We start from the raw sequence: 25,231 nt of genomic DNA, 5'->3' as shown, positions 1-25,231 counted from the left end.
AGTCAATTTCATATCCACAGCATACTAGCACTTAAAAGGTTATCCAGTTTCTATGGTCAATAGCCTATACTAAGACTTTATGGAGCAGCACTGCAGTACCTACATCCACCTCTACAGTTTGAACGGCAGCGTATCGTGATCTGTGGTTAATCCTTTTAAGGCTGGGGCCACATGTTGCACATTTTTCTGCTGTCTTTTGAACTAAGCGTAGCTTCAGAAGGAATGGGCAAATATAAAAGGAAGCATTTACATGTCTCCCCTTCTGTCAAATCCACTATTGGCAGCTTTTCTGCAACATGTGGCCTAAGACTGAAGCCCCAGTTCTTCTCTGTGGACTTTCTACCCTTATTATAACTATACAGAAAACAGCAGCGATTCCATATGTATAATTGACACAGTGCGGTTTTCTACTACAGAGTTTTTTCTGCAAATGGTCATTTCTCCAAGTCGCTGTCCAATGAAGGAACAGGTACAGAGAAATCTCACTATAGCTCATTATTTTCAATGTTTTATTTTCACAAAGGAGGTCTGAGCGGTGTAATAACAAATTTATGTGGTCCGAGATATGTACAAGAAAATACAAAGGGCAATAAAAAAAAGCGAAAACTGTAATATCCTACACACGTGTGTGTCAGGAAGAGCTCTCATCAATGTCTTTATCAGAATCTTGTCCATCATCTTCCTCATCTTCATCTTTCCGCTGCTTCTTCCAGAGTTTGGCCATGGCAAGCAGTTTAAGGTTGGGCTGATTTGCGGCATCTTCTGGAAAGATGTAGTCGTAGTATTCCTCCCACCCAGAATCAGACTAGAAAAAAATGAGAAGTGTTAGTTGGTGAGACATCATTTGTATGTATAGAAGACAGGTGCTGGAGCAGATTTACTGGTCCTGTAATATTTACAGCAGTGTCAACTTAGATTAGACAAACGAAATCCGTGGTGGGAGACAGCGAGTGATCCAGGAGCCTGGCTAACAGGGAATCCGGGACAGCTGTCCCAGACTTAAGCTGACAGAAGATTATAACATCCTCCCCAATGCAGGCACAATGATGTCATTCATCAGCGCCTGCTCTGCGGTGGAAGGAGGCCGCCCAACTGCTCCTTGTGGGAGTGCAGGTAAGTACAGCAGCATATTATACTCTGTGGGGGCCACTGTGGAGTATCACAGTGTATTGTACTGTGTGGGGGTCACAGTGGAGCAGACTGTAATGTGTGGGGGTCACTGTGGAGCAGACTGTACCGTGTGGGGAGTCAATGTGGAGCAGACTGCACTGTGTGGGGATCACTGTGGAGCAGACTGTACTGTGTGGGGGTCACTGTGGAGCAGACTGTACTATGTGGGGGTCACTGTGGAGCAGACTGTACTGTGTGGGGGTCACTATGGAGCAGACTGTACTGTGTGTGGGCCAGTGTGAAGCAGACTGTACTGTGTGGGGGTCACTGTGGAGCAGACTGTACTGTGTGGGGATCACTGTGGAGCAGACTGTACTGTGTGGGGATCACTGTGGAGCAGACTGTACTATGAGGGGGCCACTGTGGAGCAGATTGTACTGTGTGGGGGCCAGTGTGAGACTGTATTGCATGGGGACCCCTCACTATTTATATCGCACAGTATCTGTTTTATAGAAGACATATTAGTACAGGCTGTGATCACATTGCACGGTCACTATAAAACAGATTCTGTGCGATGTAGGTAGTGAACATTAATTGTTCAAAAGTACCAAATGCAGGCTATATACAAGTTTTGTATCATTCAATGCTCTGTAAAGCCCCATTCACAAGACAGTATTTTGCGGGCCAATAACTGTCCTTACTTGTGGATCCGCACAGTATTAAAGTTAAATTGCCATGTCAGCACTTTGCCCAAACTGCTACCCAAAATCCTCTTGCACCTTTTCTCTAACTTTACAAAACCTAGTGTTAGTTTTCTTTGCAGCAAAACTTTGGCACATCTTAAACCATCTCCTTTCCCAATAAGCCAAGTCCCCATTGGTGAGTGAGGAGTAAAAAAAATGTCAAACTCAACATAGATGTGCTCAAGGCATGTATGGGTTGTTTTCATTTTTATTGGTCAAAGACAAGACTGAATCCTGATGCAGTTAATAGGTCAGCCACAGATGGCGGTGTTCTAGCCAGTAAAAACAATCTATGTATCAGCCATATTTACTGGCCCAACCATGGCTAAGCTGAGCTGCCAAGCAGAGTAGTTCAGTCCAGCCGTGTTCGAACTGGTAAATGCAGCTTATACACAGAATATTGGTGTCTGAAAAGGTCCTTAATATAAGTCTGCTCATATCATATTTGGAAGGTACATAGTATGAACAGAGCCTTATGTAGCAAAGTGGTGAATCATGTATTGAGGAGGTGGCCAATGCTGTATGATGTCAGCTATGGAGTGACAGTGGATAGAGCTCAATGCAGTCATTTACACTGCAGCTGTAGCTCAATAGTTAAAATCACTTAGAAGTGTTAATAAATTCATCCCATGATTTTTTGTAAGTCTGCCATTTCCTACGCCAGTTTTAATCCATCCCCCACAAGCAACAAAAATGACAGATTTATTAAGAGACTGCCTCTTAATAATTCTGATGTATGTTGAGAGATGCCATGTGGATAAACTCAAATCTACACCAGTCATGGACCAAGGTATCCCTGCTCTGCTTGCTGTCTTAAAGTTGCAAGCGGGGCTAGAAGATGCACTTAAAGTTGAGGTTCAGTTTTAGACCAACATTTTTTAGGGACGTGAGTAAATGTGGGCCATAGTGTAGTCTTTGCCTTATTTAAAGGATCAGTGATAGCATGGTAATGGCAGGTAAGGCTGTGTTCACACTTAGGAAACTGCCATGGATTTGGGGGCAAATTTCGCCCCCAAGTCTGGGACAGATTTCTCTCAGAATCCGCCTCCCATTGTTTGGAAGGTAGAGATGGCAGCCTGACGTGGAAAAAAGAAGCGTCCTGCTCAATCCTGCCACGGACACCACAGCTCGAGACTCCCTGCATTCATCTGGTCCTAATCAGCCGCGGGATGCTGTCGTGGCTAGACCGCGGTGAAAATGTCGGTGGCGGAAAACGAAGAGGAATGCCTCTTCATTTTCCGTCATGTGAACATACCCTAACACTGCAGACACGTTAGGGTGTGTTACATAATTACTAATAGAGGATTACCAATAAGGGGATATAAAAGTCTTACCCCATCTTCTGCTTGGAGTTTTCTCCTTTTCTTGACTCTCTCTGGCATGAGTTTAGCCACCCTTTGTTGAGTGGATTCAGTTCCAACCTCCTCTTCAAAGTTCCTCCAAGACTCTAGTAACATGAGCCTCTCTTCCTTCTCCTCGCAATTCCTCAGAGTCTTATTCGCTTCCTCATAGATCTGTCTGCATTTCAGAAATATGTCCTCGCTTCCTGTGGTTAACTCAAACTGGGCAAAGCTTATCCAGACCTGGGAAACAAAGCAAAAGCATTGGGTGACTTCCAGTGCAATAAATGCAGGGTTGGAGTAGGTTACCGCTATATACACTGCTCGACCATGGAGATAGCCGGTGTATAAAACCCACCACGAGCCATGACTCGCCATTATGAAGATTTGTGAAATTGTGGCTCATTCTAAATATCTTACTGACTTCCCACGTGGTACTGTAATACCGTAGGACGTTACTATTGAGGTGAAAGCTGCAGAAAAGTCGTCAGTGTTCTGCTGGCTTAATAACTGCAGAGTCCCAAACCTCCTCTGGCACTAGCATCAGCATAAAGACGGATTGTCGGAAGGGTTATGGCATGGCCTTACATCAACAAGTATAATGCCAAGTGTCAGATGGCAGGGTGTATAAAAGGCCATCACTGGAAATGTATTCTGCGCTGTCACCAATCAGACCTCACTATCTGGCAATTCGTTGAGTCTGAGAACATTAACTGCCTGAAGTGCAAATTTCAGTGAATGAGAGACAATGTTGTGCGGCTGTTTTTCAAGGGTTGGCCTAAGCCCTTTAGTTCCCATCAAAGGACATCTTATTGCTTCAGCATACCAAGACATTTTGGACAATTATACACGTACAGCTTTGCATAGACAGTTTGGGGAAGGCCCTTTTCTGTTTCAACATGACAGTGTCCAGTGCTAATGCAAGGTCCTTAAAGGTTGGGGGAAGTTTAGTGTGATAAATATGCCTATATAGAGCTCTGACCTTAACTTGACTGAACACCTTTGGGATGAGCAAGAACAGCGATTCTGAGTGAGACCCTCATATAACATCAGTGTCTGACCAGACAAATTGCTCTACTGGATGAATGGGCAAAAGTTCCCAGACACATCCCAAATTATGTAGAAAGCCTCCCCAATTATTAATATTAATAATTAATTATTAATAATACTGAAATATAAAGCATACATGTTTAACAATGCTAAAATGGGTGTCTAAATCTATCAGCCTCGTCCAACGCATTCAGATATAACAAAGGTATTAACATATTAAGAAAAGTGCTGCCTCACTTGGGTGACAAGTAGGACACACTCAGGACGTAGGTCATGTATTTAGCTAATGTACTTGTTTATAAGAGAGTTGTACCTCTCAAAACTGACAGTGCTAGATAGGCGAGGGGTAAAGCGGTCTAAACATAGCTCGTCCATACTTTGATGTCAGGCTACTTGCATTGCAATGACAACACACTTAACTACCATATCTAAAAGACAGTTGATAAATGTCTTGTTGTACCCTGCAAAACTTTGTGGTCAGGATACAGCAATAGTCAATAATTGATCACTGCTTCACTAACGGAAGTGAAACCGCAGGCGGCCCCAACCTGGCCTGAAGCGAGACAGACATTGTGTGGCTTCCAACCCCCCTCCCTCCCTTCACATGCATGGATTCAGGAAAGCAAAAGGAACAACTGGTGCTTGTCATGTCAGTCAGAAGAATGGACGCTTTGGTGGAACCTTAAATGTCCTGCTATACTGGTCCTTACGAGACAAATGTGAACACAGCCTAATTAAGTAAAAACCTTATTGTTAAATACCTTGACATGCTGTGTCCTCTGCAGAAGTCTCCTATATAGATTTCTCGTCTTGTCAAATTCTTCTTGTTCGATTTCAAAATCAATGTACGATTTCCAGAGAACCTGCAAGTGTAAAACCAAGACTATCAACAACCTGATTTGGGATTACAGCTATTGCTAGATAGAAAGATATATAGAGGCAGATTTCCTGTATACCCACAACAGAAAACTGGCTTGAGTTATGATATACACTGGATGTTTGGCCAAGATGTCTCTGGCCATATTTGCAGACTCACTATCTGACCTACCCAACTACTACTACACCTCTCATCCCCATCAGACAGCCTCCTGGACCACACTACTGACTTACAAGAGTAAGGACTATAACAGCTATACCCCCATGCTACTTTAGAAGAAAAAATAAATTCTGACTTACTTCAGGCATATCAAGTCGCGGTTGTCCAATAGCCAACTCATATACAGCGCGGGCTCGGTCAATATCGCCTAGAATGGTCTCCAGTTCTGCAAACTTAATCCATGTGGTACAGTTTTCTGGAGCAAATTCCAGGAACTTCTCATACAGTTTCCTGCATCGGTCAAACTCTCGAAGCTGCAGCTCCAGCTCTATGTAACCTTTAAATAGCTTGTGCTTGGGACATTTTCCAATAGAAGTGCCCTACAGAGAGGAAGGGTGGCCAGTTATTGTATATTGTACATATATATATATATATATATATATATATATATATATATATATATATATATATATATATATATATATATATAGCAAAGGGATTAGAAGTAAAACTGCAGGCAAATATTTGCTCTTGTGTCATGTACAGCTCCGTCAGGCCCTGCACTAGAAATAACAGTGAATACGTTTCGATCAGAGTGTTCCTTTCTTTCTGCCCTTGTGTCATTACCATTTCTTCTTACTTAAGACACTGACCATTTTAGTTAATACACCTTCACCCCAGACTGTTATGGGCGAACACCAGTACCTTTACACATAATATTAAAAAAAGTATGGACATCTCTAAATTTTTAATTTATTTACTTCTGAAATACAAGATTAAGGGAACTTTTTAAATAGTCTTCAGTAAAACTGTTATATCATTTAGGGCTGCAGCCTTCTCTTGTGTATATTCCTGGGCTGATTTTACCTTTCTTCACAATTGTAGGATAGAAAGCGGCAGCACAGTCAGCCATATAAAGGGGTTGGAAAGACACTACAGCAGTTAATGCTGGTTGCACATGGTAAGATTTGGACCAGGAAACTAGATTTACCAGCCAGAACTCAGAAATGCTTAGTTCAGTGCTGCTCAATCTGCTATTAAACATTATTACATAGTGTTAGCTGCATGCAAATTTTATTACATATTTTAAAGGGGTATTCCCACCTCACATACTCAGCAGTCTTCACTCTTGTAAAATCTTCTTTCTTCCTGGTTTCTTGCATCATTTGGTGGGCGGGGTTTCACAGGCAACCTGCCGTTTAGCTCCGCCCCCAAATTCCCGTGTAGCTCCGCCCACCCACATTGAACTATGAAGTACAGGCAGCAGCAACTCCATTCTGTGTTACATAGAGACTGCCTGTCTCTGCCATAATGAACACAACTGAATTAGCTAGCCTGATAACTGGGAGAACAGAAGAAATGAAAGCAGCTCCTCTATCTGAGTGCAGGACCTAGGTCACATGGTGTAGACACAGGAATAGCTAGATACACAGGCTCGCTCCCTGCACTTAGCCCCTCCTCCCTCCCCCCTGAGAGCAGCAGATACATCATTTGACTCAGGAGCAGCTAGGTCAGGGCTGTGGCCACAAAAAATTGAATAAAGTACCGTATTTTCCGGACTATAAGCCGCACATAAAAACCTACGATTTCCTCAGAAATCGTAAGTGCGGCTTATAGTCCGGTGCGGCTTATATATGGATGGAAGCGGCGGCAAAGACTGCGTGCCGCTTCCATACATACATAAAAGGCACCGTAAGGGTGCATTCACACTACCGAACGCCGGCGTGTATCACAGCCGTACACGCCGGCGTTACAGCAGGGCTGCCGGACACTTCCTATTCATTTCTATGGGAGCAGGCATGCGAGCGCTCCCCATAGAAATGAATGGACAGACACTTCCCATTCATTTCTATGGGAGCCGGCATGCGAGCGCTCCCTATAGAAATGAATGGAAAAAAGCAGTCCATTCATTTCTATGGGGAGCGCTCGCATGCCTGCTCCCATAGAAATGAATAGGAAGTGTCCGGCAGCCCTGCTGTCACGCTGAAACAGAACGTGAAACTTACCCAGCGGTGCAGGGCGGGCGGGCATTCAGGCCTCCTCTGCCTCCGATGTTCCGTCCTTCTCCTCCGGCGCTCGCTGATAATGGCCGGGGCGCATGCGCAATATCATAATGCTTCTACTGCGCATGTGCCCTGGCCATTATCAGCTTGCGAGCGCCGGAGGAGGACGGAACATCGGAGGAAGAGGAGGCCTGAATGCCCGCCCAGTAGTTTAATCTAACGTTTACGGTTGGGCTCTATCAGCATGATTTTGCTGATAGAGCCCCTCCTCGCCTGCCGAGCGCTTCCAATAGAAGCGGCTGGCACGCGGGGGGGTTAAGCGGCCGCTGGCAAAGTCTGCCTGCCGCCGCTTTCAATAAGATATAATGCGCACCGGACTGCGGCTTATAGTCCGGTGCGCCTTATATATGAACCGAGACGGACTATAAGGCGCTCATGGGCAATGCGGCTTATAGTCCAGTGCGCCTTATAGTCTGTAAAATACGGTAAGATAGTGGACAAACAAAGCAGTTTTGCTGAAGCAATGTATTTAGGAAAAGTCTTACATCCACATTAACAAGCATTATAGATAGGATCCTTGTGATGGGACAACCCCTTTAACATATAGAGCTGCATCCCTGTATAATATATACAGAACAATAGTCATTATTCATAATCAAAATTATGCTGACAGAACCCCACATATGCGTGAATAGCCTTTAAAAAGGCCATTCAGGCATTGCTAATGTTATATTAAACAACCCCCCCCCCCCCCCCGTTTTAAAATAATACCCTAAAAAAGAATATGATAATCATACCGTATCGTGCACGCTGGGCGAGCATGCACGGTCAGACGTCATCTTTAGTCACGCCTACATCTTCTTGCAGCGATGTCCTCGAGTCCAGTCTTCCTCGTCTTCTTCTTCCGGCGTCACTGCTTGTAATCCCGCGCCAGCAGAGTAGCAGGGGAACAGTAGTAGGGAAAACAGAGCATGCTCAGTTCCCCTGCTACTGCGCGGGATTGAAGATGAGGAAGATGGGACCCGAGGAGTAACAGGGGAACAGTAGCAGGGGAACTGAGCATGCTCAGTATGCTCAGTTCCCCTGCTACTGTGCCGGCGCTGAATTACAAGCAATGACGCCGGAAGAAGACGAGGAAGATGGGACCCGAGGACATCGCTGCAAGAAGATGTAGGCGTGGCTAAAGATGACATCGGACCCTGAATGCCCGCCCAGATAGATAAGATTATCATATTCTTTTTTAGGGTATTATTTTAAAACGGGGGGTTAGTTTAATATAACATTAGCATTGTCTGAATGGCCTTTTTAAAGGCTATTCACGTATATGTGGGGCTCTATCAGCATAATTTTGCTGATAGAGCCCCTTTAAAGTGAAGTGTGGAAAGTGCCAGGTAAAAGTAAGTCCTGCTCTCAGGTCAGAAGTGGACGCAATTATATCCAGTCCAGATACATTACACTGGATATAATAGAAGCCACTTCTCAGCTGAGACCAGGACTAGCCATGTAGTCTGCAGCTTGTAAGTATAGTGCTCATTCATTAAATAAAACAGCAAGTGATGCAAAAAAGTTCAGCTCAGTGAATCCCATGGATAATGATGACGTGCATCAGATTGTCCATATGGATGGTGCACAGACAAGACCAGTTACGACTGCAGGAGCAGCCACAGATCCAAAATGTAGCGGAGAGGAATCCAACACAGATGGGATGTTAAAATCCAAACTTTATTCAAAACAATTTATAGAATCCATCATGTTAGCATGCCTAAGAGCTTGGAGAGCTAGAAATGCGTAAGCGAGGTTGTAGACATGATGGATTCTTTTAAAATGTGTCTTGAGTGAAGTTTGGATTTCAAGTTCCTATTAGAGTTGGATTTCTCTCCAGCGCTTTCTGTTCTCATTCACTGACAACAAACAAATATCTGGCAAATAATGTGGTGATACAACAAGGGCCAGACACTCTGCTGAATTTCTATCATAGCAATCCAGCGTGTCCCCATGAAAGTCACCATGGCGAAAAAAACCCCTAAAATTATGTTTTTTGATGGGTCACACTTGCAGAAATGTCTGCAAGTTCCCTCAATTTTCAACCCTTGCGCTGCAGAGGGCAAAAACTTGACATGATAGAAATATTAAAACTTGCTATACCGGTCACTTTGTGCTGTGGGGTTTAGTCACTGCAGTGGATGGACCTGTAGAAATCTCATCCACTATGCTGCTACTGCCAACATCTCAGCAAGGTAGCCAGCGGCAAGTCTGCCAACCTCCTGATAGTACTATCCTTATACTATCCCAAGCCAGAGGATAGAATTTATCAGCTTTAGGCCTCATGCACACGACCATGTACTAGCCGTGATTTTTTTAAGGCTAGCACACTGACCCATTTATTCTCTATGGCCTCATATATAAGTTGTATGGGGCCGTGCACAAAACTCAGGCCCCTGTCGGTTTTTTGGACTGGGTTCACTGGCCTCAATGGGGCCGGGGAGGCACACGGATGACATCAGTGTGCCGTTCACCAATGGCCTGGCAACATACACGTTGCCTAAAGGCAGAAATCTGGAGGACAAAAGTTGCAAATTTGGCATAAGTTTCAAGTTGACAAAAACGTTATTTTTGTCATATAGGAGACAAATGGGTGGGATTTAGCAGAAGAGGGAGGCTTAACCCTGACAGTGACGGTATCCATTGGAGAGAGCGACAATACATAAATGCATAGAGGAGTGCATGTCTAGAAAAACAGACTTTCTGAGACAGGAATGTGCCAAAGTAAATGTAATCATTACATGTGGAAATTACTTCATCAGCAGAATAAATTTGTATAATAGAAGGACCAAATATGGAGTCAGGACAACTTACCAGAGCTTTACGAGCAAACTGAAGATTCTTCTGTCTGATCTCAAACTGAGCGTACATTAACCACATTTTGGCAAAAGTAAACTGAAAGACAAAAATAATAGTTGGTAGGTGAGATGCCTTTGAAGCAGCTTTCTTTGGTTACTGGTTCTCCTTGCAAAGATCAAGATGGGGAGGGGGGGAGGGGGGTTGGAAAGGGGATGCAATGACACCTAGACGGGCAAACGAATTTGGCTGAAATTGCGCACATACATACCTTGGGTCCCGGATTGAACGATAGGCTACATGGAATTCCTGTACACCACCTGGATGGGTGCCGCTTCTCTATGTGGGCGGAGCTATCGACCGGCCGGCGACCACAAGAACATGGCGGCTCTCAAGAGGTCCAGAGCGTCCTGAACCAGCGTCCGTACTCTGGGGCAGCGAGAAGTGCGTACGCTGCCCCGCCTGTGTGGGCTTACCACAGTGCTCTGCCGCGGCCGGACAGGGGGTCTCCTGCGCCGCGGTCTGGAACACCGGTTTGGCCAGCTGTCCCATGGCGGCTGTGGCCTCTGGACTCTGCATGTCCGTCGGGGATGTCACTGATGTCTGCTCAGGGCTATCTACAGTGTCATTTGGCCGCGGGAGAACGGTTGTGACGACAGGCGAGTTAGGGGACTTTGAGAAGGGAGAGGGGTGGGGTGTTGGGAGTGAGGAGGTTGCCGGTCCAGTGGGGGACGCGGGAATGAGGTGGCCTGGGCAGGTAAACCCGGGGGCCCCTGGAAGGGGGACAGGGACAGGGCCGCCACAGCGTCCACAGATGGAATGGGGCACATGGCTTGACGCGGGAGGGGGGCCCTCATAGGCACCCCTGTAACATCGGTGCAAGGGGAGCCCAGGGTTTGGTGAGGCCGTGGGCACAGGTTGGTGGGGGGGGAAAGATGACACAGGGTCTGGAGGGGAAAAGGGGTCACTGGGTAGGTAAGACAGGGAAGGGGACACGGGACTAGGGGGGAAAAGGGGCACGGGGTAGGAGAAAGAAGCGAGCACATGAGGGAGTGGGTAGGAAAAAAGGGGGTTGGCGGGCGCCAGGGGGGAGAGGAGGAAAAGGGAGCCGCTGTGGACACAAGGAAAAAGCCTACGCGGCGCTACAGGTGGGTCGCGCAGGGGGTCAGGGTTCCGCGGACGAAGTCGCGGGTACTGCTAGTTAGTCATATTTCACGAATTACAGGAAGCGTACAAGCTGGATCTTCACAAAAAGTGATGTCTACAGATGGGTATCTTGAGTCTGGCTGATATGCCTAGTCATGTTGAAGATTCTTCAGTAGAGCGGACCCTGACTTAAAGGGTAATTTACTAAAAGTAGCACTTGCTTTCTTACATCTGAGTGAGAGCCAGATATAAGAACATTAGTTATACCATTATATATGGCAGAATGCTTTGAAATACCTAGGTATAGTAGATGATATATTTACAGAGATTGCACCAAGTTATAAAAGTATCCCCTATTGAGAGGATAAAGGATAACTTCATAATTAGTGGTTTGTATCCAATGACCCCCAATGATCCAAGAATGAGGCTCTGGTTCTCCCATACTGAGGATGTGGTAGGCTGAACATGCACCCTGCCTCTACATTCATTCTCCATGGGAACGCTGGAGATAGCCAAGTGCTGTACTCATATGTTCTGGGCTCCCATAGAGAATGAATAAAGCAGCAGGACGAATGTTCGGCTTCTGCTTCATCAGGAAAGCCAGAACCCCGCTCCTGTTAAGGGACCAGCAGTCAGAGTTATCCTCGGTCTTATTGATAATGGATAACTTGGTACAACCCCATTAAACACAAACAAACTTTTTAGCACATGGATTTTGGCATGTATTCTACAACAAAATCCTTATCTCATACACTTCAATGGGAATCTGTGCCATCAATTCACATTACACATCAATTCCTGGCCTGGATTTTGTGTGGAAACTGCAGCGGGTGACCACACCAGATTATTAGCCCAACTGAATGAGGATAAATCATCAGGCAGATCTTCCGCAGGTAAACGTGTGGCAAGAATCCAAGACTTAGCCAACAGCAAAATGTCCCAAGTCACTTTCAGTAAAGTCAGCGATAATCAACCTGTTACCTTTTTGTGGGGTATCAGCTCTAAACAAGCCTGATAGACTTGTCTGGTCCTTTCCGGATCCTGTAAATCACAAAAAACATGGTTGAACTCATAACATAGTTGATGGGTATTTCTTTTCTAACAAATAATGAAGCTGTATTGCTTTCTAGGTACCTTTGCCTCTAGCTCCTCATACAAGGAATAGTTTATCCATAAGTAGATATATCTCTTCCAGTGCCTTTTCTCTTTAGTGGGTGGAACATTGGCAATTGCCCGCTCATACACCTCTCGGACAGTGTCAGCATCGGCGTCACTTTCCACCAATCGCAAGTAATCAAACCAGGCATCGTAGTTATGGGGATTGGCCTGGAAGACACAAAATAGGTAGACAAATGCCATACAATGGAAACAAGAGAAGTCTCGCAACATGAACGCTAAGGTGATGGAAATAAGACGTGATGATTTACCTTGACCTCTTCCTCATACTGAAACCTCCTCTTATTCACTATGATATCTTCTATACCTCGCCGGTCACCATACTTCTTTTCAAATATAGTGTAGTTTTTGAACAGCTCTTGGGCTTGCTGCTTTGGGATTCTGTCCAGGGCATATTTGTATATGACACGTACTCTTTCTGACTATATAGTACAGAAGAAAAAGATATACAATTAACACATGCACATACATCCTTCATAGATTACAAAAACATCACGCCTGTTTTACATAAGTATAGTGTTAGACATCCGCAATACAGACGCTTAATGAAATAGGATGTATTAGTATTTGCACATGTATTCCCATCCACTGGTATTATCAAACTAATCCTTTTTTTTTTTTGCCCAATGGGGCAGATTCCCTGGTGTCTCCTGCTCTTGTTTATATCCTTTAGCTTCCTGCTATGTAACTTCCTCACTAACCCCTCTCACCTCACTCCCCCCCCCTTCCCTCTAGCTATCCCGCCCTTCCCTACCTACTCTGCCCAATGCCCAACCCATATCACATACTTACCCTCCAGGCTTATTCCTGTGAGACAGCCCTTCCTCCTCCTGTACTGTGTCTATGTGCGCTCTTCTTCTCCAGCGATGATCTACCTCTACTGCGCATGAGTGCTGTAGAGGTGAATTACCAGCAGCAGTGCGTGTACACTGCTTGGAGAAGAGAAGAGCGCGCACCCTGCCGAATCAGTACAGAGGGAGGAGCCGTCTCGCTGGAAGAAGCCTGGAGGGTAAGTATAATGGAGTGGATGGGGGTAGAGGGGCAGTTGTTGGGGTGCGTAGTAGTGATGATCCGTTTCCGGAAATGGGGAAACAAATTGTCACCGGATAATCAGAAAATGTCCTCGGGGAAGTCCATGACCGCCCTAGGAATATGGGTAAGTATACATTTTTTTTTTTTATTACTAATGTTATTTAGAAAGTAAGAGGGGGAGGGTGTTTAGATTAGTGTCGGGATTTCAAATTATCCCGGACAACCCCTTTAAGTAAGGCTGTGTTCACATTTGCACTATTATTTCCATTACAGTTACATAAAAATGAAAATAATGAAATTGCTGGATCCATAAAGTGACAGACACTACCAGCACCGAACAGAACCTGCACCTCACTGTGATATAGCATTATTCTGTCCAGCTTTCGCCAAAGATATACTGCCACCTTGTGGACAAAGATGATAATGTACAATATATACCGAGGCACATTAGAAAGTCTACAAATTAAAGCATCAGTTTTTCCTTTATACCTTTTCCTTCTTTTTGGAACCCAGTCCCAGCATTTGGTTCAAAAAACGTAATAAAAATGGGTAATAGTTTTCAGATACTAAATAAATACTTTGATAAAACTTTCTGCTGTACATATCTCAGCCATAAAAAGGCCTTCACTCTACAGGACAGAAATATTATAAATGTGTTAAGTTTGTTTTTTTTCTGCTGGTTTCCCTATGGCATGTTCCACAAGACTGCTTATGTACAGAGGAATTCTCCACTATTAGCATATATAGAATATCTCCCTACAGGATGTTTCAGAGTCTATACAGCAGTGTACAGGCTTTATGGCTCTGTACTATAGGGTTGTGTCGTTGTACATGAGTTTACAGACTTATCATATACAATTCAAAATGGAAATTGAAAATTGGAAAAACAGAATAGGGCAAGTTCACATCTGCGCCCCGGTCTCCGCTTTCAAGTTTGAGTCTTCTGCCCGTTTGCAAAGTGTCTGCCCGTGAACGTCTTCTGGTCCCCGCGGCGAAACCGTTTTTTTCAACCAGACACAAAGTCGGACATGCAGGACTTTGAGTCCGGTTATATAAAAAAACAGTTTCGCCGCCGAGACCACAAAACTCACCCACAGTGAAAAAATAAAATAAACTCACCTCTTTTTGATTCTCCTCAAATTTTGCAAATGCTACATACAGATTCTCATCCATGTGATCCTCCCCAAAAAACTCCACAGCACGCTCATAAACCTTCCTTCCATGAGCTATATACCCATGCTTCTCTTCAAAGCGGGCATACTTGATCCAGTTCTTTACATCAGGGTGGACAATGACAAGTGCACAAATGTTAAGGGAAACCTGCACATAAATGGTAAATCTGGCAGAAAATACAAGGAGGCAGATTTACCAATCCAACTAAGACTAATCCTAATACATGACAGTGCTGACCAATGAGACCCCTGCCAGTCAATGGTCATGCATAGGCAACACTGTTACATTCAGTCTATGCGTCTGAAGGAGATAGCAAAGTGATGTACTCTAAGGGTAAGTTCACATGCCGTTCTTTGGTCAGGGTTTTGAGGCCGTATCAGCCCCAAAAAAACCTGACCAAAAAGACGGCTCCAATTGAAATCAATGGGAGCCGCTCATTTCATTTTTCTGGGAGCGGTTTCTACCGGCTCTTGGAAAAATGAAGCGAGATGCTCATTGTTCAGGCTGCTTTGCCTCGCGATTCGGCTTGAAGACACTCCCTCCTTCATTGGGCCTAATCCGGAGTGGAGTGTACGGCTAGATGCTGCTGCAGTGCACCGGCTTTCAGTTGCGGCTACCTGGCTTTTGGTCTGGAACCTGAGGCGGACTTGAATACAGTGGTATTCTATGTGTGAACACTGCTCCACTGAAATGAGGGACACAGGGCAGCAGTTCTTATGATCAGTTGGTGTCAAATAGGAATCTATATTTGGGGCATTAAACTGCCAACATGATCTTATGCACTGGTGTTTTAGTGTCCCCAACCTGCCTAATCTACATACACCTCCTCTGACGCTTTAAAACCAAAAATAAAATAAAAAAAAAATAAAAATAAAAAAAATACAACCCCCCCCCCCCCAAAAAAAAAAAAAAAAAAAAAAAAAAAAAACTCTCTTACTTCATACCAAGAAGAGAGCCCACTGTGTGCAGCAGACTCATCTGTGGTGCTCCTGAGCATGCATAGTTCAGCCTAACACAGGAACAGCAAAACCAAGATGTGCTGGTCTCGGCTTCCTCACCAAATTGTGCCCCTGCAGCAGCACCAGAGATGAGTAGGATGAGAACAGAGGACTCCTCACTTGATATGTAATGACAGGAGGTTAGGATGGGCAAGTTTGGAACACTAAACCACCAGAGTATATGGACACAGTAGTGGTTTAGTGTCCTAAAACTTGCTGACTGTTTCCATTTAGTAAATGACATCTATAATTGGACAATAAAAGTCTAATCAGTCGGCATTGCGTGGGTCAGCTGTACCTGCTTGCTTTCAACACCTGTACTATACAGTGAATGGAGCCGGACACAGATATCTCCACACACTATTTAGTGGCCGGCAATGTTACTGTACCTCAGCTTCTATAGACATCAATGGTTCCCAACCACGAGTAGTCCTCACAGTGGCAACTCAGCGCATGTGCATGATTTTCCTAACATACAACTAGAAAGAACATGGGAGATTATTTTGAGGTTTCTGACTGTGGGCTGCCCTGAGGCCATCAGTAACACAAGGATGGCTCCCTGTAAGATGGTTCAGAAGAACTGACAATCTGCCTATCCTCACAAAGCTCCCTATAAAGGTCCTTTCCAGCTGTGTATTAAGTATGCTATACAGTGGTTGTGTGCGCTATACAGGAACAACATTTAGCATTAAAAAGGATATATCTTTCATATATAGAGCGTGCTCTGTCCACCTCTTTGTACCGAAGCTCAAAATTGATGTAGGAATGCCAAGCTTGTTCTTCAGGCTGCCACTCCATCCAGCGCTCAAACACTTGCCTTGTTCCTGCCACATTGCCCAGCATCTCCTCCATGTAAGTGTATTTATACCTTTAAAAACAAACATAAAATGTGGTACACTGACATTCTCTGTCAAAATCTAGCTGAGCACCATCAGACTACTGGATTACACGGCTTACCAGAACTGATTGACTCGGGGAAGAACGGTGATAGCCCTATCCCAGATGTTACGTGCATGGTTAACCTGGCGATTCTTCATCTCCATCTCGGCGTACTTCAGCCATAATGTAATATTCCTGTGATCCACATCTAAGGCACGCTCGTATATAGATCGCGCTCTACGGATACAAAGTAACATAATTCATAAACAGATGAGAATAGGAGTTGTCAGCAAATCAGAAAAATTAGGGCGGTTACTATAACCAAGTGATAACCAGCTGGATGAGGCCAGTCCACCACCCTGCAGTGACTGCTACAGAAGAACTTAAGTGGGAGTCCAATCTGCAAAATTACTTAAACCACATGCAGTTTTTGGCCATAAATAATCAATAGTGCTACAGAATGGCATAAAAACACCCAACTAGACATTGCTGGATTGTCACCGCTGTGACTAGTGACTGGTAGAAAAGCCATTCTGTTGGATCGAGAGGGAATGCTAAGAAAAGACTAACAAGGACTTGGGGAGTGATGGAGTGGGAACAGCATGGTATCAGTGGAGGACAGTATGACGTCTTTGGTTTTTTATGCCACTCTGAGCTTTAAAAAAAAAATAAAAAATCTGATTGACAACCACCATTATAATTTTTCTGATATTTTGCATTTACTGATCTACAACTTTTGTTTTACTTTGCGGTCAATAAAAGTGATTTTTGCATTTATTTTTTTGCAAATCCTTTCTTGGGCTTTTTGTTTCATGTTTAAACATTTTTTTATAGCAATATGACAAGTCATAGCTGGAGTCACTGTGATATATGACATGTCATAGATAGAGTCACTGTAAAACATGACATGCCATAGATAGAGTCAATATGATACCGGTATATGACATACCTTACCTAGGATCACTGTGATGGGGAAAGGCATTTATAAAATTGGTGAGTGTTTATTCATTATTTCTCATTTTTATATTGGGGAATCAAGAGATTTATACATTTTTTAATGACTTATCTCTCCTATACCTGGAGTTGCCATAGCAGCCCCAGTTACAGGGATAAAGAAACCTGACAGCTTTGTATAGAATAATTGGTAGGCAAAATTCCATTTGTGAGTATTGGAAGTTATCAAGAAACAGTAGGGGAGCATGCGTGCACGTTCACCTTTTTGTCTGTGCTCATGGACCCTCACCACTGATAATTTGCACTCACCTTTGAACCTCTTTTAGACTTTCCTCCCATTGCGCATACTTTATCCAGTTACTAATAACAGTTCTGTTTTTCCTTATGTTATCTTCAAAGGTCTGAAAGTGAAGAAGTTAGAAATATCAAAGCTGCCACATTACATCCTGTAAAATGTAATAAATGATACTAACCTGCGTCTGGCTAGGGCTGGGCAATTCAACAAAATAACCAAAATCGATAGCCAGCTCAATTAATCGTTGTGAACTTGCTGACATCAATCATTTTTCATCCATGCCATCCTGTCTCACATTGCCATTGGTTAAAGGCAATGTATACACTAACTGTACACTATATGATCAGGACTGGTGAGACGTGAATAACCAAATCTAAAATTCAGTGGCGTGGAATGGCATATAGATAAGGGGGCATGGCATACAAAAAGGGGAGTGTCCTAAAATAATTGTTCATTGATTGCAATCTAGATAAATTCTTCGATTAATCGTGATTTTCCTTTGGTCATGATCATCCACTCCTACTCCTAAGTGCGAAAACTAAACTGTGTCATGAGCAGGGACCCCAAATCTGTAGAAAAGGAATGGCGACCGGACACCTCAAAGAGGCTCACTAGGAGGGTTATGGAGTCAGAGTAGGGACCAATACTGGGTGGAATCCGAAAAAACGTTAATGAATCCGATTTAAAATAACATGACCATTTTTAGTTATAGTGTACAATTATTAATTTTGTATAATGTGTTATATATATTTACTTCCATAGGAATTCAGTCACAAGATTTTTTATGAATTTGAGGATTACTGCTTCTGACTGACCATCAGCCATTTATGAAGGAGTCAGAGCAGGGGTCATAGTTGAGCTGTGGAAGAATAAAGGAGTTGGTGGATTGGCCTACCATCTCCACAGCCCGGAGTCTTATTATAAGTGATAAGACGCTACTGTAGCCTTATGCTGCTTGCAGCTCTCTGTTCAGGTTGGCTGTTGTCTACAGGATAAACTCACCATAGAGTCAGAGCATGTAGAGATGAACTGTCTTACAGAAAGGGTACCATGAATACAGACTTCCAGACTTTCCATCCATACCACACACTACTTACTTTTCTCTTCCTTAGCTTGTAGTCATTAAGTTCCTCTTCATCTGTGATCTTCTGCTTGGGAGGAGGTGGCAGTAACTCAAGCTCCCTCTCCTTGGCTTCTCTAAGCAATTGCTCCGCTGTTATCTGCACTTCGGCCGGGGCTTTATTTTTAACCTATGAAGACAATGAATCGTTGTCAGGATCATTTTCATCACTGGCTCACCTTTCTTTCTGGTTGTTTTACACAGTTGCACCTAGAATGTATTACTGTCAGAGGGACTACAAGTAGCAGCTTAGAAGACGTGTACACAGTATACCATTAGAGAAGCAGAGGTCTACAGGAACTGAAATGACAACTGTGAAGTAATATCATAGCGGAAATCGTTATGTCAGTCTTGTGGCGTGATTTTGGCACATGAGTATTTGCACCAAAAAAAGAACCACTTTCTCCATTTTCCAACCGGGTCTCCAATTTTAGAAAAGTGGACAGTGCAGGTCACATAACAGGGTTTTGCTAAAGTCGCCTCCAACAAACGTTGTAGTAACTATCACAGAGAAACGAGAATAAACCAAAAACTTCTGCTTTAAAGTAACAGCCATACTTACCAGTGATCTAAAAACTCCTTTAGGCTAAGGCCTCACGTTGCGGAAAGGCAGCTTTTTTTGTTGCAGGTTTTGTAGTTTTTTTTGAGCCAAAGTCAGGAGTGGATTGAGCAGAAGGGACAAGTATAAGAACTCCCTTTATATTTTCCATTCCTTTTGTAGCCATTCTTCACTTGGGCTCAAAAAACCACAACAAAATCTGCAACAAAACAAACTGCGTTTCTGCAATGTTGGGCCTCAGCCTTAGGCCACATGTTGCAAAAACACAGTTTTTTTGTTGAGGATTTTGGTGTAATTTTTGTATACTTTATTCATGTATGTATATATTTTATATATAATATATTCATGTGCTGTCATTCTAAATAGATTGTATATGGGACTTATATATTAATTTAATATGCCTTTATATATAAGAATTGTAGGTATTCTCTACTCAATGAGACTACAGCCCAAGCAGACAGAAGTTGGTGACATCACTGAGAAATGGCAGCGGGGAGAAGAGGAAGAAGACATCCAGCCCGCTAGCTTCCTATAAAATCCCTATATATCCCTTTAACCCCTTCCCGACCCATGTGGTACTATTACCACATGGATGTCTAGTGCTTCACGACCGATGTGGTAATAGTACCACATGGATGTAAACAATCCCCGCAGCGCAGTGCGGGTGTTCTTGGAGCAGGTGTTAGTTGTATCTGACACCTAACAGCCTGCTCCATCCCCCTCCATCAGACATGAGTGCTGATTTTGGGTTTTAACCCGTTGATTGCCGTGATCAAACATGATCACGGCAAACAACGGGTTGCCCGATCTTGTAGGGATCCCCGGCACCCCCCGCTGCGAGATCGGGGGGTGCTGGTATCCCTACCATGTAGCCAGGGGTCTGATTAGTCACCCCTGGCAGTCCTGAGTCCCACTTACCTTTCTTATCCTGTGCGGGATCTCCTGAAGATAAGCTGTCCCGTCCGTCTGCACGAGCCGAGCCTCACTTCCTGTTTGCAGAGTGATAACGTGCAGGCTCTTACTGAAGCCTGTGACTCACTCTGTAAACAGGATCAGTGATGCAAGCTTCACTCATGCAAGTGTCCCATAGGGACACATGAAAAAGTTAAAAAAAAAAAAAGTGGAAAAAAAAAAAAGTGTTTTGAAACAATTAATAAAGTTATCAAGCCCCAAAAACCCTTTTTTTCTATAGAAAATGAATTATAAAAAAAAACAACTAAAAATTAATAAAAACAATACATATTTGGTATCGCCGCGTCCGTAACAATCTGTACAATAAAACTGAAACAATATTTAATGTACACGGTGAATGACGGAAAAAAAAACCGGAAAAAACCCGCCGGAAGTAGTGATTTTTCGCCATCTCACCTTACAGAATGTGCTATAAAAAGTGATCAAAAAGTCAAATGCACCTCACAACAGTACCAATAAAAAGCACACATTGTCCCGCAAAAAATAAGCCCCCAACCAACACTGTCAACCAAAAAATAAAAATGTTACGCCTCTCAGAAGATGGCGATGCAAAAAACATTGATTTATGTCTCCAAATGTGTTTTTGTTCTGCAGAATTAGTTACGCATAAAAAAATAATATAAATGAGGTATCGCCGTAACCGTACCGACCCACAGAATAAAGATAATATGTTACTTATACTGTACGCTGCATGGCGAAAAATTTACAAGGTAAAACGCAATACCGGAATTGATTTTTTTTATTTAAATCCAGCAAAAAAAGAGTTAATAAAATGTATTCAGTAAGTTGTAGGCACCCAAAAATGGTGTCATTACAAAATACATCTCATCCCGCAAACAACAAGCCCTTATATGGCTGCGTCACCAGAAAAGTAAAGAAAATATAGCATCTAGTAATGCAAGAATAAAAACCCGCAAAAATCGCCAAATCATTAGAATACAACTGGCGGCGTCAGGAAGGGAATATATAAGCTGTGCGAGCGAATATCAGGGGACACCCCAGATTTAGAGCTTACGAGGGAAAATATAGCAGAAGTGACCCCAAAGTGACCCCCAGAGTGACTCCCCCAATTATAGGAGCTACTGGGACATAGTAGGAAATTCGGTGTTTGCAATGTCCTCCGCACAGCTTATATATTCACTCTTCGCCATCCGCTGTGCAGTCACGTCTGGGATACTAATACTCACTACACCCCCTGATAAATTCTTTGAGGGGTGCAGTTTTCAAACTGGGGTCACACCTTTGGGGAATCCACTTTTCTGGTACCCTACAGGCTCTACAAACATGACATGGCGTCCAGATACCAAACATCTGAATCTGCGCTCCAAAAGCCGCATCGCGCTCCTTCCCTTCTGCGCCCTGCTGTGTGCCCAAACTGCATTTTATGCCACATATATGACACATGTATGATACTGGTGTACCCCGGATAATGCACGTAATGTCATATGTGGGTATAAATTGATATTAGGGCACAGCCAGACACAGAAGGGAAGAAGGGTTATTGGGTTTTTGTAGCACAGACTTAGACGGTTTGTTTGGTTTTTTTTGGATGCCATGACACTTTTGCAGAGACCCTAAAATTGCCCTTACAGAATGGGGTCACTTCTTGGGGAATTCCAGTTCACTGGCACCTCCAGGGCTCTGCAAAAACATCATGGCACCCAGAAAGTCCCTCTAAATCTGTACCCCAAAAGCTAAAAAGCGCAGTGCTCCTTCCCTTCTGAGCCCTGCTATGTGCCCAAGCAGCGGTTTATACCTACATATATAATTTTTTGCCCCTCAGGATGGCCCACTTAATAGTTTTAGGAGTGCAGGTCTCTGACAACACGAAGTGGGTGCAACGTATTGGGCACCGAAATGGCAGATTTCTTTAAAAATTAAAATGTTCATTTTGTACATTAATTTTTGGGAAGCATTTTTAGGCTCAAAATGATAATACCCCTTTATTCATTCCTTGACAGGTGTAGTTTCTAAAATGGGGTCACTTTTGAGGGGTTTCCATTGTATTGGTACTTTAGGGGCTCTGCAAATGCGACATGGCACCAGAAAACTGCCCTCAAAAGCCAAATAGCCCTCTTTCCATTCTGAGCCCCGCCATGTTCCCATACAGCAGATTATGGCCACATATGGGGTATTGCCGTGTTCAGGAGACATTGTGTGACAAACTGGGGGGCTTTTAATTCTCTAACTACTTGTAAAAATTAAAAATATGGCGCTAAATGGACGATTTATTGGAAAAAAGTAATTTTTCATTTTCACATCTCAATGGTAAAAAAAAATCTGTGAAACACCTGTAGGGTCCAAGTGCTCACTAAACCCCTTGATAAATTCCTTGAGGGGTCTAGTTTTCAAAATGGGGTTATTTGGGGAGGGGGGTTCCACTGTTCTAGCACTTCAGGGGCTCTCCAAATGCAACATGGTGCCTGAAACAGATTTCAGCTAAATTTGCCCTCTAAAATCCCAATAGCGATCCTTCAGCTCTGGACCTTACAGTGTGCCCATACATCACTTTACATCCACATAAGGGGCATTTCTGTAGTTGGGAGAAAATGCTTGACAATTTTTGGGGTGCATTTTCTCTTTTAACCCCTTGTGGAAATGCAAAATTTGGGGTTAAAGCAACATTTTATAGCAAAAAATGTCACTTTTCCTTTTGTTGGGCCAATTCTGTTACACTCCTGTAGGGTCAAAGTGCTCACTATACCCCTTAGTAAATTCTTTGAGGGGTCTAGTTTCCAAAATGGGGTCACATTTGGGGGTTTCCACTGTTTTGGCACCTTGGGAGCTCTGCAAACGGGACATGGTGCCTGAAAAGTATTGTTCCAAAATCTGGCCTACGAAATCCAATTAGCGCTCCATCCGCTCTGAGAGCGACCGTGTGCCCGTACATTAGGGTACCAGCACATATTGGGTATTGTCGTGTTCGGGAGAAATTTTGTAACAAAATGTGGGGTGCAATTTTTCCTTTAACCCCTTGTGAAGATGAAAAATTTGGGGCTACAGTGACATTTTATTATAAAAAAAAAGTAATTTTTCATTTTCACATCTCAATGGTAAAAAAATCTGTGAAACACCTGTAGGGTCCAAGGGCTCACTATACCCCTTGATAAATTCCTTGAGGGGTCTAGTTTCCAAAATGGGGTTATTTGGGGAGGGGGGTTCCATCCGCTCTGAGAGCGATCGTGTGCCCGTACATTAGGGTACCAGCACATATGGGGTATTATCGTGTTCGGGAGAAATTGTGTAACAAAATGTGGGGTGCAGTTTCTCCTTTAACCCTTAGTAAATGTGTAAATTCTAGGGCTAAATGAATATATTAGTGGCAGAAATTGAAAAATGTAAATTTGACCTCCATTTTGTTGTAATTGTTGTGAAATGCTGAAAGGGTTAAGAAACTTTCTAACTGCTGTTTTGGATTCTTTCAAGAGTGCAGTTTTTAGAATGGAGTGATTTTCGGGGGGTTTTATTAGAGAGGCCTTTCAAGTACCCTTCAGAACTGAACTGGTCCCTTGAAAAATGTGTTTTGGAAATTTTCTTGAAAATTTGGAAAATTACTGCTTGACTTGTAAGCCTTATAATATCTGAAAAAAAATGAAAGGGTGATTAAAATTTGATTGCTACATAAATCAGAGACATGGTTAATTATATTTATGAAAAAATTTGGGTAGTATGGATTTCTATTTGAAAGGCTTGCAATTTCAAAGTTTGAAAACTGCATTTTTTTCAAAATTTTCACCAAATTTCCTATTTTTTCATAATGAAAGACAAAACATATTGACAAAAATTTACTACTGACATGAAGTACAATGTGTTACGAAAAAACAATCTCAGAATCACTTGTGTAAGTTAAAGCGTCTCAAAGTTATTGCCATTTAAAGTGACATGTCAGTTTTGAAAAAAGAGGCCTGGTCCTCAAGTCACTTTTGAGCTGTGTCTCTATAGGGTTAAAAGGTGTTGTCTAATTTCAGCAAATAAATTGTATTGATTGTATAATGAAAGTTACACAATTTTACAAAAATACTTGCCGTTTCAATTTCTCATAGTTTTCTAGACCTCTGTTTACTGTCATTCGTGGTTTCATACAACCCCGGACCTGGCGGCCACCTGACCCCAGACCTGGCGGCCACCCGACCATGGTCCTGCCCATCACATACCACAGACAGTAAGCAATGATTCAGAGCAAGCAGAGATCTTGAAAACGTTTCCATTACACAAGCAGTAACACTTATGAATATGTATTTACCATATTGCTTCTTATCAGAGAGGACACCTACATGTGGTGCAGATCTTATGTCAGATCTTTGTGCAGACTTCAATCTACTTCAATGACAATGGATCTATAGATCACAGCTTAAAAGCAAATAACCCCTTAAAAAGTACAGTATGAACAGGGCACAAAACACACAAAGGTATATGCAATAGAATGTAACAGACATGGGAAGCTTTCAGTCACTTTATAATCCACATACGGCAGGCTGATATATCACTGGCAAGTAAATGCGTGCAGCAAAGATCCAGAAGGAAAGGGGTTAATAATATGGCCCTGGCCTGTCAGTATATGGGCACAGTACAGCAGCCACCTCCTCCCCGTACACACCTTGGCCACTTTAGGGATCCTCTGCTTCCCCGCCGCCGTGGACGCCATGGTGCCTGTAGTTCAAACCACCACACAGCGGACGAAAACTCCGAGCACACACGGAAACGTCGCGAATTCACGTTCACCAAAGAATGCGGTGACGTCAGGACGTAGAACTACAGCGCCTGCCAGTGCTCGCCTTCCCGACACTAGAGGCAAAAGTGTACTCTA

General features: G+C 43.4%; 1 protein-coding gene across 1 annotated transcript; it reads right to left on the bottom strand.

The window, feature by feature from the left end:
- Positions 1-501: 501 nt before the first annotated feature.
- Positions 502-25,140, bottom strand: CRNKL1 (crooked neck pre-mRNA splicing factor 1). Its single transcript, XM_075267616.1, has 14 exons — positions 25,022-25,140; positions 18,871-19,023; positions 17,788-17,879; positions 16,603-16,761; positions 16,347-16,513; positions 14,594-14,772; positions 12,694-12,864; positions 12,401-12,592; positions 12,248-12,307; positions 10,139-10,219; positions 5,420-5,659; positions 5,005-5,106; positions 3,188-3,436; positions 502-805 (listed from the first exon to the last, which is right to left on the bottom strand). Exons 1-14 carry the CDS (start codon positions 25,067-25,069, stop codon positions 632-634), a joined length of 2,067 nt encoding a protein of 688 aa, XP_075123717.1. The 5' UTR covers positions 25,070-25,140; the 3' UTR covers positions 502-631.
- Between the last annotated feature and the right edge of the window lie 91 nt (positions 25,141-25,231).

This window comes from Leptodactylus fuscus, chromosome 3 (assembly GCF_031893055.1).
Source record: "Leptodactylus fuscus isolate aLepFus1 chromosome 3, aLepFus1.hap2, whole genome shotgun sequence".
NCBI lineage: Eukaryota > Metazoa > Chordata > Amphibia > Anura > Leptodactylidae > Leptodactylus > Leptodactylus fuscus.
The sequence above is the reverse complement of the archived record's forward strand: the minus strand, read 5'-3'. Positions and strand labels throughout refer to the sequence as shown.